Here is a 14,384-nt window from a genome sequence, read left to right as displayed (position 1 = left end):
GGTCCGGAAAACAGCCTCGGGAGACAGCTACTTCCAGTTTTCACGATGAAGGAACAAGCCGCTCAAAAGGTCCACACACCGAGTCTTCCCAGCAGCCTGATTTGAATGAGGCTGTCAAGCTGTTCTTGGCTGAGAAGCAGGATGAGTTCTTAGCCTTCCTGCAAAAGAGCCAACAGCCGAAGACGAAAACGGTGGATTCTCCCTCCTCCTCCAGACATAAAAGTCACTACCGCAGTAGTGCCGTGTCTTCCAGGAAGAAGAATCCTCAACCCCGACATGTTCCTGTTCCTCCTCGGTACCGGAATCACAGGAGATCTCCATCTCCTCCATACCGAAGAGATGTCGGGTTCGCCATGTACGGAGCATTGAAGACTCCGTTCTCAGACGATATCACCCGAACTCCCTTGCCACAGAACTACCGAACTCCGTCGATGACTTATGACGGGCTAGTGGATCCTCATGACTTCTTGGGATGCTATCAATATAATATGGCGAACCAGGGTCTCAATGAGGTCCATATGTGCAAGCTGTTCCCCGAGCTGCTCATCGGGAACGCCAGAAGGTGGTTCGACAGCCTTCCTCAAGGCAGCATTAGATCCTACCGAGATCTAATGGATGCTTTCCACAGGAGGTTCTTTCAGAAAGCGGAAGCCCGAATTACTTCGGCTCAGCTGCTTTCTATACGTCAAGGTCGCGACGAAAAGATCAGCGACTTTATGACGAGATTCCACAAGGAATGCCTACAAGTAGATGATCTCAATGATCTACTTGTCATTTCGGCATTCCAAAATGGAATCCTGCCCGGAGCTCTCTACAGAAAGCTCGTGGAATGCAGTCCGCAAACAGCTCAACAGATGTGGGACATTGCGGACCAGTTCTCCCGTGCCGATGAGGCAGACCGTCGCAAACGGTCTTTAGACAGCTCATCCCGAGGAGACAGGAGGAAGCCCGATCACAGCGATCAGGGACAAACTCGCCGAACTCCTTTTGGCGATCAGGGACATCCTCGCCGAACTCCTTTTGAAAGGATTCAAAGGACTCCGATGCAAGACCGTTTGGGGCCACGTCTCAATCCTGAGAAGCCGCCCGCTCAGTTCGTACCATTAAACAAGTCAAGAGCGGAAATTTTCGAACTACATTCCGATATGTTCGAAAAACCAAAGCGGATGACGAAATCAGCCGCGCGGCGACCTCAGGATCAATATTGCTCCTTCCATCAAGCCCACGGTCACGATACCGAGGAGTGCCGAAATTCGGCTGCAGGTATTGATGTTCTTGTGAAAACAGGAACGTTAAAAAAATACCAAAGCAAGCAGCCGAAAAAGAACAAAAGGCAGAGAGGTGCGAACTGCAATCCTCAGGATCCGAAAAGGCATGAGGATCCCGAAGACGACGACGAGCCGCAATATGATGGAGTAATCCAGACTATTGATGCTCTCCCTGCCGGGAAGACTAAGTCGTCCCTAAAAGCAGAACGCAGAGGTTCCAATCAAGAGGAGCCAACACATAAAAGGCTGAAGAAAGACGAAGTGATTACATTTTCAGATGCCGATCCCGTCCCAGCCATCTCTCCTCACCAAGACGCTATTGTCATTCAAGCCGGAGTGGCAAACAAACTGATCCACAGAGTATTTGTGGATACAGGAGCGTCAGTCAGCATTCTTTTTAAAGAATGTTTCGATAAAATGGAAGTGGATCCAGCTCGGCTCAGTCCGGCTCCACTTCCTCTGAAAAGTTTCGCCCAGGAGGACACCCGCCCTGAAGGTATTATCAGCCTTCCGATCACGGTGGGAAAAGCGCCTACAAGCTCCAATACGATGATCGAGTTCTTTGTGGTGAAAGCTCGGTCCCCGTACAACATCATCCTGGGGAGAGACTGGCTCAACACAGTTCGGGCCGTTTGCTCTACTTATCACCTCACCCTCAAGATCCCCACTAAAGGTGGGATAGCGGTCATCCGAGGTGATCAAAAGAGAGCAAAAGAATGTCTGCAGATTGCGCTTAAAAGTGCCGAGCAATCAGTTCGGCACCATCAAGCATAGCAATCACAGCAACCGGAGTCAGAGGCAAGCGAGATGACCGAAGTCACTTCAGAGCCGAACTCAATGACCGTTCAGTTATACGAAGATGATCCATCCAGAACGGTCAAGATCGGCTTCGCAGGAACGCCTCTACTCCGGGAAAAGACCATTCAGCTCCTCAAGGAGTACAAAGATGTCTTTGCATGGTCTCCGTTGGACATGACCGGAGTGCCCCCCGAGGTAATCACTCATCGATTAAATATTGATCCTTCAATCCGGCCAGTAAAACAGAAGCAAAGACTCTTTGCGGCAGAAAGAAGCCAAGTCATCCATGACGAAGTCCGCCAATTACTAAAAGCGGATGTACTATTCGAGGTGAAATATCCTTCTTGGGTGGCCAATCCTGTGATGATCAAGAAAAAAGGAGGATGGCGGATGTGCATAGATTTTACCGATCTAAACAAGCACTGTCCTAAAGATTGCTATCCCCTTCCGAATATAGATAAAAAAGTAGAAGCTTTGATCGGCTTCGAAATTTTCTGTTTTCTTGATTTATACAAAGGATATCACCAAGTGTTGATGGATGAGAGTGACGCTCCGAAAACAGCTTTCATTACCGATTTCGGCATTTTCGCTTATAAAAAGATGCCATTCGGTTTAAAGAATGCCGGAGCCACTTATCAAAGGATGGTAGACAAGCTTTTTCGGCACCTAATCGGAAAACAGGTTGAAGTATATGTCGACGACATAGTTGTCAAAAGCAAAAGCACTTCGGAGTACGAAAACAACCTCAAATCCACTCTCGACGTGCTCCGAAAAGCCAACCTCAAACTCAACCCCCAAAAATGTACCTTTTTGGTAGATTCGGGAAAATTTCTGGGTTGTTGGGTTTCAAAGGACGGACTCAAGGCAAATCCCTCAAAAGTTCAAGTTATTCAGAACATGGCGATGCCGAAGTCCATACACGATGTGCAAAGACTAACTGGATGTCTAGCCGCATTGAATAGATTCCTTTCCCAAGCAGCCGAAAAGCAACTGCCGTTCTTCAAAGTGTTAAAAAAGGCACCAAAGTTTGAGGGGGGAGCCGAGCAGAAAAATTCTTTTGACGAGCTCAAAAGTTATTTAGCCGAGCTTCCAATTCTCTCTGCTCCAACAGATGCCGAAGTGATTTTCTTATACTTAGCGGCATCCGATCAAACCATTAGCGCGGTGCTTGTACGAGAAGAAGGCCTAAAGCAGTTTCCCATCTACTTTACAAGCCGAGCATTAAGAGGTCCTGAAACAAGGTATCAACCTCTGGAAAAAATTGCTCTGGCGTTAGTAAATGCAGCAAGGAGACTGCGGCCATACTTCTATGCTCACAAGGTATGCGTCTTAACCGATCTGCCTCTTCGGCAAGTTTTGACCAAGCCAGAAGCATCAGGCAGAATCGCCAAATGGGCCATAGAGCTGGGAGAACACTCAATCGAGTACCTACCTCGAAAAGCCATCAAGGGACAAGCCTTGGCAGATTTTCTTGCAGAGGCCAAGTTCGATCAAGCAATCCCTGTCATTGCCGAACAGAAAAATTCTGCCAATGCCGAACTAGCACAGCCCTTGGAATCCGAAGAAGAGCCGCCGGACTGCTGGAGCGGATTCGTAGATGGAGCTTCGAATAAAACGGGAAGTGGAGCTGGTATTCTGCTTATCGCTCCCGATGGACACGAGGTAACCTATTCACTTCGGTTCTCATTCCCAACCACTAATAACGAAGCCGAATACGAAGCCCTCCTTGCCGGACTCCAGCTAGCGCAAAGTCTATGTATCAAGTCTCTCAAAATCCATTGTGATTCACAAGTCATAGTGAATCACATGTTGGGTACAAGTGAAGCCCGTGATGAGAGGATGAGGAAATATTTAGACAAAGCGCAAAGCATTAGCCGAAGTTTCTCTTATTTTCGGATAATCCGCATTCCCAGAGCAGAAAACAGCCGAGCAGATACTTTGAGTAAGTTAGCCGCATGTCCAAGCTCAAAGGTGGAGGAATTGATGCATCGAAGCATTGATGAAGCTGAGGTACATTCAGTAACCAGCTCGCCGAACTGGATGACGCCGATCTTACAGTATCTAGATCAAGGACAACTGCCCGAGGATAAGAGAGAAGCTCGGAAAATCACATGCCGAGCACTTCGGTACGAACTTCATGGAGGAGTCTTATACAGAAAGTCCTACCTTCAGCCGTTATTACGATGTATAGGGCCAGAAGAGACGGACTACATCCTCAGAGAAGTTCATGAAGGATCGTGCGGCAGCCACATCGGAGCTAGAGCTTTAGCTAAAAAAGTTCTAAGATGGGGATATTATTGGCCAACCTTGGTACAAGAAGCAGTGCAGCTCGTCAAGACATGCCCGAAGTGCCAAATCCATGCAAATATCCCAAGGATGCCGCAGACCGATCTATCCACTATGCAAAGCCCTTGGCCTTTTATGCAATGGGGTATAGACATAGTAGGACCACTACCACAAGCTCCTCGGCAAATAAAATTCCTAATCGTTGCCGTGGACTACTTTACGAAGTGGGTGGAAGCTGAACCATTAGCTACGATAACGAGCTCGAAGGCATTGGATTTCGTCTGGAAGAACATAGTGTGCCGATTTGGCATACCCCACATCCTCATCTCGGATAACGGGACTCAGTTCACCGACAAGACGTTCAAGAATTGGTGCCAAGAGCTGAATATTCAACAGCGGTTCACTTCGGTCTCTCATCCACAAGCAAACGGACAAACGGAGGTAACAAATCGTATCCTGGTGAAAGGGTTAAAAGCTCGGTTAGAACAAGCCAAAGGACAATGGGTAGAAAATCTCCCTCAAGTCCTATGGTCCTACCGAACTACACCCACAACCTCCAACGGTGAAACTCCGTACAGTCTTGTGTACGGCACTGAAGCCGTGATTCCGGTGGAGATCGGCATACCCAGTCCCCGAACTCTAAATTTCTCAGCAGAAATGAATGACGACGGACTGAGAACCGAGCTAGATCTTGCCGAAGAAAGAAGAGAATTGGCATGCATAAAAGCAGCCAAGTACGAGGAGCAAGTAGCCCGGTATTACAACCAAAGGGTGAAGAAGCTGCAATTTCAAGTGGGAGATCTCGTCTTGAGAAACAACGAAGTAAGCCGAGCAGAAAAGCTGGGCAAGCTCGAACCCACATGGGAAGGTCCGTATCGGGTGTCAGAAGTCCTCGGCAAAGGGTCTTACAAATTGGCTCACATGTCAGGAGAACAGGTACCCCGAACATGGCACATTTCCAACCTCAAGAAGTTCCATTTGTAAGAGACAGTCCGGTCAGTCAGTCTTGAGTCCTGTTCGGTCAATGTGCTTTCTTTGGTTTGCTTGGTCTTTGTTTGTCTCTGTGCGTTTTGTCTGTGTGTTTTGTCTGTCTCTGTGCGTGTCGTCTCTTACAAATGTTACTGAGGTATCTTGTTCTTCGAAGGCTGATCCCCTTCTTAGAACATATACAAGCCAACGATTGTGAGTCAAAGCTTCTAAAGAGGATACAAGACCACAATTCAGCTTAAACAAGCAGTTCGTCTGAAACGAACTGCAATAAGCCAACGATTGTGAAGTCAAAGCTTCTAAAGAGGATACAAGACCACAATTCAGCTTAAACAAGCAGTTCGTCTGAAACGAACTGCAATAAGCCAACGATTGTGAAGTCAAAGCTTCTAAAGAGGATACAAGACCACAATTCAGCTTAAACAAAGCAGTTCGTCTGAAACGAACTGCAATAAGCCAACGATTGTGAAGTCCAAGCTTCTAAAGAGGATACAAGACCACAATTCAGCTTAAGAATCAAGCACTTCGTCTGAAACGAACTGCAACAAAAGTCCGATTCACGCGATAAAACTTGCCTGAATTAGGACAAGGGAAAGTCCGATCCACGCGATAAAACTCGCCGAATTAGGACAAGGGAAAGTCCGATCCCCAAATTAGGACAACGGAAAGTCCGATCCGAGCGATAAAACTCGCCAAATTAGGACACAAACCAAGTCCGGTCAAAGAAGAGTTTACTTCATAAGACCGAGGACAAACATCAACTTACCCCGTACCTTTATCCAGAATGCCGAAGTGACTCGCTTCGCCGAAGTGATTCACTTCGTTTTTCGGGGGGGGTAGTGATGGGGTGCGTACTAAACAAGCCCAACAGCAATGACGGCCCATCAGCCCAAAGCCCAAGGAAGAGTATGAGTTCGGCATTACCAAATAGTTCGGCCTCAGCCTACAGCTCGGTAAAAGCCAACCAATCAAGCTCTGCTCTCAGGTCGGCATCAAGCTCTACTCTCAGATCGGCAACCAAAGCAGTTCGGTCTCAGTATTCGACCGAACAAGGAGTTAGTGGACCCATACAGGATTTCCACAACTTCCAACACACCCACTACCACGTGGTGTCAACTCAGGCCACGATCGTAGGCCATGACCTACGCTACATCCACGATCTTAGGCCATGACCTACACGACATCCACGACTTAGGGTGGTGATGCAAGCCACGATCTTAGTTCAATATATAAATAGAACTTAGATCTGATAGACAGGGGTTAAGCTCTCTAGAGATAAAATATCATATAGCAAGTCTGTGTTGTAAGCTGTAATCCCAGATCAAGCAATACAATCTTGCCCTCCCTTCTTCCCGTGGACGTAGATTTACTTCAGTAAATCGAACCACGTAAATTCATTGTGTCGTAGTCTTTATTCTCTACCAGCATTTACTAACATCAGAAATTCGCGGATTCATCACTAAGTCATTTTCCTGATCACTTTATAACTTAAATCTTTATATAAAAAACATAAACTTTTTCTAATAAGACTGAAAAACTCACATTTCTATGAAAATAGTATAGAAGCCCATGAACCCCGACAAAAGTGGTAGACGCATGAACAATAGTGAAATGTGACCATTATGTTGGCTTTTGTTGCAAAAAAAAAAAATCAATTAATATCCATTTCAATTCGAATGGCCAAAGTATCCTTTTGACTTGTCCAAATTTTAGAAAGTCGTCGGCACTTTCATGTAGAAGGCAATGTTATAAAGCTGGCAAAGATCTGAATTCTAATCGAAGTGACATATAATTTTGATTTTATTTAATTTTTATTCGACTAATATTTTTGTTACGAAATTTTGATCAAAATACTAGTAGTAGAATTTACTATATTACTTGATGATCATAATGGAATTGGATGAGTAAGTTAAAAAAAACAAAAACAAATTCTAATGCATAACCAAATATGGAGATTATTTTTAGATGGTCAAAATTTGGTCTTTAATTATACATTAAAATTTAATTAATTTTTTTTTATCACAATCTGATATGAGTAAACTTGTATCTGAAGATATTAGCAAGAATTCACCGGATAAAGGAGGTCCGTTCGCGGAAGGAATTTCGTCGAGCAACCGATGAACAAAAATGAAAAAGAAAATTGCAAAAAGTAAAAGACATAAAAAATAATTATATTTCTTCATGAATAATTCAAAAGATAACAAAGACTCCTATTCATACTACTAATAATCTAACTTAGTGATCAAGAAACAAATATATGAGAAAGATATGCAAAATCAATATATGAGAAATATTCATAGAGATATGCCGGTATCACTATCCTATATATTATAGACGGGGTGCATTACCCTCCTTATCACCCCCTAGTATAAAACATAGGACTAATATAATCCATTGGATCTATTAATCTAATGGCTATGATTAAAAGCATTGCCATACATTATTATACCATTTTCGTACATTAAAGGGCAATTTGGGTATATTACTGTTACATCATTTATATGGATTAGTACATTAACTTAATTTATACATTAATGTGTTATTAATGTGTTTTAATGTATATGTCCCTTCTACGTAATGTAGATTATGATTTATTGAATGAGTGGCGAAAGTTATATCCATTCCCCAAGGGTTTAACAATCCATGAGGCTAGAGTGTAGTACCGACTCAGTAACACAACGTTCACTAGGGTAATCTTGTGGATACTATACCCTAGCCCTATGGATAAGTTAACCCTAGGGGACTGGATCTAACTTCCCCCGGTTAGTGAACGTTATGTTAATATGACGGTACTACACCCTAGCCCCATGGACTACTAAACCCTTGGTGAATGAAGTTAACTTTCGGCCCAAAGGGAATTAATACGATGCTACATTACTGGATAAGTGATGTACGATATACCCATGATCATGGATATATCGTACATTATTATCCAACTCATGCTTTTGTGGATGGAAGCTATACTATATAGCATCCAAAAATTCACAAAAGCATGAGTCGTTCAATAATGTACGATATACCCATGATAATGTACGGTAATGTACATTATCATGAGTATATCGTACATTATTGAACGACTCATGCTTTTGTGAACGGAAGCTATACTATATAGCATCTGCAAATTCACAAAAGCATGAGTCGGATAATAATGTACGATATATTCATGATATGTGTACATTATTTAGTCACATACGTACATTAATGTGTGGGACTCTACATTAAAATACCATTTTCATACATTAACATCATGTACTAATAGAACATGATATACAAATATAACTATATCATGTAGCGAAGTCATGTACAATTGTGCTTTACTATTTTTACCATTTTCGATTATTTTATTAATTTTTAAATTCTAAGTGGCTTCCATATCAACCATCAGATCACATTGAATGGATGAAATTAATTTTCCTTTTTACCAGCTTTTTACACATTAAACTGAATACATCCCTATTATAGACTAAATAAATCATCATTTTAAGTTAGATTAGGTTATTCTAATTTAGCATCGCAGATTATAAAACAATAGACGTTAATTAAATTGGGAGTACTATATCTGTGGATGAAGTTGGTAGATATTATTAGACTTAAAATTTGATTGGTTCATTATTCCAAACATACCAATAGCACATTTACTAGTAGTATGGGGTCATAAATGCGAGAAAAGATGTTAGTATTAATTTGAAAATATTTAGCCGTAATAAATATTGAAAGGAAACAGGTATAGTAGTAGTTGGGTTGGTGCTAGCCGTTTGGGAAAGCGGGTCCCACCAAAGCATATTTTTCAAAAAATGTTTCTGTTGGATATTTCAAATTTATTGAGAGGGGCGAAAAGCGACAGTCAAACCATTTCACCCATTTTTCTTCTCTCTCTCTCCGCAATTGAAATAGATACACACATTACACACACTCAATGTGCACACATAACCACAAAAACATGAGTTTAATTTGTCCGTAGCTTTGTTTTTTTATGCCATTCTTGAAACTCCAAGTTTGCTATATTAGAGATTTTAGGGCCTCTCTTTCTATATCCAACCATTTCCCCCTTTTCTCTTCCTTCCTTCTGCATTTGCATTTGGGGCTCTCTCTCTCTCTCTCTTCCTTTAACTCTAAAAAATGAGTGCTTCAAAATTCATCAAATGTGTGACTGTGGGAGATGGAGCTGTTGGCAAAACCTGCATGCTCATTTGCTACACCAGCAACAAATTCCCTACCGTTAGTCTCTCTCTCTCTCTCTCTCTGTTGAAAAGTAGTAAATTTGTTGGAATTAGTTTGTGAATTGAAGGTGTTTGTGAAAATGTCAGGATTATATTCCAACAGTGTTTGACAATTTTAGTGCTAATGTGGCTGTTGATGGCAGCATTGTCAACTTAGGACTCTGGGATACTGCAGGTATGTATGTATATGATTTCCCCCTTTCCCTTTGTGTATAACTGTTTTTTGGTAGTACTGATTTTTGTTTTGTTGAATTGGAAAGGGCAAGAAGATTACAGCAGGCTGAGGCCCCTGAGTTACAGAGGTGCAGACATATTTGTTTTGGCCTTCTCTTTAATCAGCAGGGCTAGCTATGAAAATGTCCTCAAGAAGGTATGCAATTTCTTTTCCCCTTTTCTCACTCTCTCCGTGTTTCATTTAATCGTGATTAATTCTTGTTTTGTTTCTACAGTGGATGCCCGAACTTCGTCGATTCGCTCCCAATGTTCCAATTGTGCTTGTTGGAACAAAGTTAGGTTAGAATTTTGAGTTGGTTTCATATCAATGGATGTGTGTGTATTTGAGTTGTGGCTCACATTTTCGCTTTCCTTGTGTAGATCTGAGGGATGACAGGGGTTATCTTGGTGATCATATGGGATCCAACATCATCACCACAGCCCAAGTGCGTACTAGCATTTATCGATTCGTTGCTCTTGCTCCTATTTTTGTTGTATAGTTTTTATTTGATTGTACTGACAAAAATGTGTAGGGAGAGGAGCTGAGGAAACAGATTGGTGCAGCAGCTTATATAGAATGCAGCTCCAAGACTCAACAGGTAAGGATACTTGTATATTTCTAATTCATGTTTGGTCAAGTTTGGATTCTGAATTTGTTCATTACTTTGTTTGGTGGCAGAATGTGAAGGGTGTGTTTGATACTGCAATCAAAGTTGTGCTTCAACCTCCACGCAGAAAGGAAGTGGCCTCGCGCAAGAAGCGACACAGTAGTGGCTGCTCGATTGTGTAAGTTTATAGATGATCATCAATTACTTCATCAAACCAAAACCATCACTATGGTCTATGAGCAAAATAAGTGATGAGTTTGTTCACATGTTTTGTTTGTGCAGGAGAGTTATTGTTTGTGGTGGTTGCGCCGCCTGAAGCAGGCAGCTGTGGTGCAAAATGTAACAAAGTTTGGTAGTTTAACTCATGGGGGGACTGTTCATTCTCTCAGGGTATTGTAGTATTCTATGATTTATGTTACTTATGTTGTGTTGTGTGATTCAATTTAATACGTATTTTGTTTTGATTTTAGCTCTCTGGTTTTACTTTCTGCAGTTTTAATTCCTCATATCATGTAAATTTCCATTTCATCCAGTAATGAAGATTATTTATTTCATAACATTATTTTTTGAACTGGAGGCTTCAAGAATTATATAGCCAACTTTTTTGAAGTAATCCTAATGTGTTCAACATTCCATGTTATGCAATGTTATTTTGAATCCATTTCAACTTGATACACATACATATTTACTTTTGCGATTAATGCCAACCATAGAAAGGCACCAATCAACCCATATAATCCACTAGTGGCTCGGCTAGTCCTAGTGCTTGTTCACTATTGTGCAGTGGGATGTTCTAGTGATGTGGCAGTGCAGTGAGATGTCCTAGTGACGTGGCAGGAGGTGTTTTTGGGATGTCCTAGTACTAGTCCGTTAGGATGTCCACACTATTGTGGATGCTCTTAGAGCATCTCCAAGGGGAAAGTGTATATAGAAAGATATATTATGTATTTAACTTCTTAAAAAGTGAAATATATCATTTTAAAAAGTAACACATTACAAAGGGAAAATGTATATAGAAAGGTAAATTATTTTTTAAAAATAAAATAATAGTACAAAATGCATTAAAAACATAAAGTGTAGTACCTTCTCAAATAACTTTCCCATTGGAGAATGATTTTTCCATGAAAACAAGGTAAATATGGTAATTATAAGATTTTACCTCTCCATTGATGGGAAGGTAAAAATACATCTTTAAAATAAAAAGGAAAAATGTATAATACCTTCTTAAACACATCTCCCATTAGAGAATAAATTTTCATGAAAAAAAGTAAATATAGTAGTTATATTAGTTTACCTCTCCATTTAACTTTCCCCTAATAAATGCTCTTAGTCCTCAACTTGATTCCTCAGTTAATATTCGGCTGCAATATCTCCCATCATCAGCTCCAGCTCTAGTTATAGTCAATCCTTTCGAAGACACCCACATGCAAATGTTGCCTGACCTGCAAGATCAACAAATCAACTTACCATACAAATCTTAATAACCATAAAATTGATATCACTGTTATACGGAAAATATTATAACACACAATTATAATATAGGACAAAATGTATTCCAAAAAAGGGACCACACTCACTCTTGAAAATTGAGGGATGACTCCAAAATAGGAACACAAATTCTTTCCACGACATAAAAGAAAATGAAAATCAAGTCCAGCTAACCTTCTCCATTTTTGAATGGGGATGACTTCTTTTGTTTTATGAACTTTGTCCTCCTATCTCGCGCTCATGGAGAAGATAAACTAGGATTCAACAAAAAAAACACCCAAAAACCTTATCGGAAAAACATCAATTTTAAGAGGAGGCTCTGCGATTAGCAAGAGGCTGAAACTCTACCCAACATGAAGTTCTTCACCGACAAAGTGATTGCATAACAAGATCCGTCGGAAACGGCGGCAACGGCGGTGACCGCATCCGAGGTTGGCGGTGGGGCGTTGTAAACGACGATGGTGCTTGGCTGGACCGAGACGACTACAGTGAGTTCTCGGCGGTTGAATTTCGAATGGGCATCAACGGCGAAGCCCCACCATGGCGATGACAACGGAGGCGGAACCCGAACAGCGATGAGTAGACGTCGGCGACGATGAGGCTGCTGCTCTACGGATAACCGACCGTAGTGGAGATGGCAGCGGCGAGAAGTAAGGCTGGCGGGCGCTGGCAGAAGCGGCGAATCGATTACCCGCCGTAGAGATCGAGATCCCAAAGATGGGCGCCTTGAAGGATGCCGAGAAGATGGCCACAGAGAATGAAGTATCCCATCGAGAAGAGCTCACGGTGGTCGGACGGTGGACTGGAGAGGTTGCTGCCTGCTTCCTGGTGACCAGTTGAAGGGGAAAGAGCAATTAAAGATTGCAAATTGGATGGATACTACTGGTTACTTCTGAAGAAGGTTGACTGTAGCCGAAAAGAAAAACAGCAGCAATCAAGATAAGAAGTTCACGGTTTGTCCGGCCGAGGGGGTGAGGAAGAATGCGACCGAACAACTCCTCTCCAAATCTATGGTGGTCGTGAAGTCCAAAGAAGACCGATTTGATACCGCTGGAATGGCATGTGAGAAGCTTGCCATGACCAACAGCAGGGCATTCGGGTAGGGAGACAAAGCAGTCGAAGAATTATCCCGTCGAAGGGGAGAGGTTAGCCCCAGCCGGATAATTATTCAAGATGATTGGAGCAGCGCCTATGCCAGAGAAGATAGCTCCAGGCAGAAATGGTCCGAAGAAGAAGAAGCAACCGAGAAAGGAGAATTTACTACTGAAGAGGTGGCAGCCGTGAGAGGATGTGAACTCTCGTTATAATGGATGAAACATTTGGCTGAGGGGAGATATCAACCACTGCCAAACGAATCAATCTCCAAATCAATGAGAGAATTGCCGAGGACGAAGGCGGAGCAGCAAACGTCTACGCGGCGAGTGGGAGAGAGAGAGTGTCGCCACACAGCCGTTGTGAAGATTTGGTGGGAATGGGATGTCATCGATGGGACGTTGAGAACCTGTTGCCAAAAGATGATGTTAAAGGAACAACCCGGAAAAGGCCAAAGCCAATAAGAGAAGATGAGACCTTCTTAAACTAAATGGGAGAAGATCCAGAGATGGGGAACGCACAATGGACGCGAAGCGTCGACTGTTGAAGAATCAGAAACCGGATTGAAGGACTGGCGGGAGATGGTGATTGGGAGAAGAATTGCGCGGATCAAGTTATATGGAAAAATAACCGACCGGGTGGACCAGTTTGCAAATGTCGTTGCGACTTGATCAGGGAGCTTCTCTCTCTCACAAAAATATTTATAATTCCCTAACATGCAACCTACTTTTAACGGTAAAGCAGCAAGTACGAGGTCGATCCCACAAAGAAATTGGTGCGTTGAGTGCGTGTTTAGTGAACAGGGTTTGGCTGCGACCACGCTTTAAGTTGGGAGTTTTAAACTACTGGATTAAACTAGGCGGAATGTAAACTAACTACTGGATCAAGTGACTCATCATGCTGGAAATTAGCGAATCGATCAAGTAAATGGCAAACTGGAACAAAAGATTTAACTACCTAAACATGCTACGAATCTACGAAACACTTTGCCATTCAACATAATGAAAGTTCAACACTGGATCTGGGATTTTTAAAGATAAAGATGAGACTAGAACAGTAGACGAAAATTCCGAAACAAAACAACTTTGATTTTTAACTTAGAACTCAAAACTGAACTGTGAAGATGTGGAATACAAAACAAGGACGATTCTTTAACTACGCAACAAACACGAAATTAAACTAGGCAACTAGATCTAGAGTATAAGAAAGCGAAAGAGATCCTCGATCGGAAACTTGAGACGGCGCCGAACAGATCTGGGTTTCTTTGTCATGCTCCTTTCAGTCGCTCTCCTTCTAGCTAACCATTACTACTCTCTAATCTAAGCTATTTTGGAACTGGAGAAAGACTTCTAACTAGGAACATGCGGAGAAAAATAAAAACTTCAACGAGCCAAAAAAAAACTCCTCACTATGGCGATGCGCCC

At 42.4% G+C, this 14,384-nt stretch overlaps 1 protein-coding gene across 1 annotated transcript; it reads left to right on the top strand.

The window, feature by feature from the left end:
* The first annotated feature begins 9,187 nt into the window (after positions 1-9,187).
* LOC121744934 (rac-like GTP-binding protein ARAC7) lies at positions 9,188-10,849 on the top strand. The gene is made up of 8 exons (XM_042138648.1): positions 9,188-9,557; positions 9,647-9,734; positions 9,820-9,929; positions 10,009-10,072; positions 10,154-10,218; positions 10,306-10,371; positions 10,452-10,558; positions 10,663-10,849. The coding sequence occupies exons 1-8, from the start codon at positions 9,459-9,461 to the stop codon at positions 10,694-10,696; spliced, it is 633 nt and encodes a 210-aa protein (XP_041994582.1). The 5' UTR covers positions 9,188-9,458; the 3' UTR covers positions 10,697-10,849.
* The last annotated feature ends 3,535 nt before the right edge of the window (positions 10,850-14,384 follow it).

The sequence above is a fragment of the Salvia splendens genome, chromosome 8 (assembly GCF_004379255.2).
Source record: "Salvia splendens isolate huo1 chromosome 8, SspV2, whole genome shotgun sequence".
Classification (NCBI taxonomy): domain Eukaryota; kingdom Viridiplantae; phylum Streptophyta; class Magnoliopsida; order Lamiales; family Lamiaceae; genus Salvia; species Salvia splendens.
Note: the sequence above shows the minus strand (reverse complement) of the source record. Positions and strands in the feature narration are given on the sequence as shown.

Excerpts from the sequence above, each read along its gene's own strand:
- LOC121744934 (XM_042138648.1), top strand. The coding sequence starts at position 9,459 with ATGAGTGCTTCAAAATTCATCAAATGTGTGACTGTGGGAGATGGAGCT. Across the intron at positions 10,219-10,305 it reads ACATCATCACCACAGCCCAA|GGAGAGGAGCTGAGGAAACA; the intron begins GTGCGTACTAGC and ends AAAAATGTGTAG. Across the intron at positions 10,559-10,662 it reads AGTAGTGGCTGCTCGATTGT|GAGAGTTATTGTTTGTGGTG; the intron begins GTAAGTTTATAG and ends TTGTTTGTGCAG.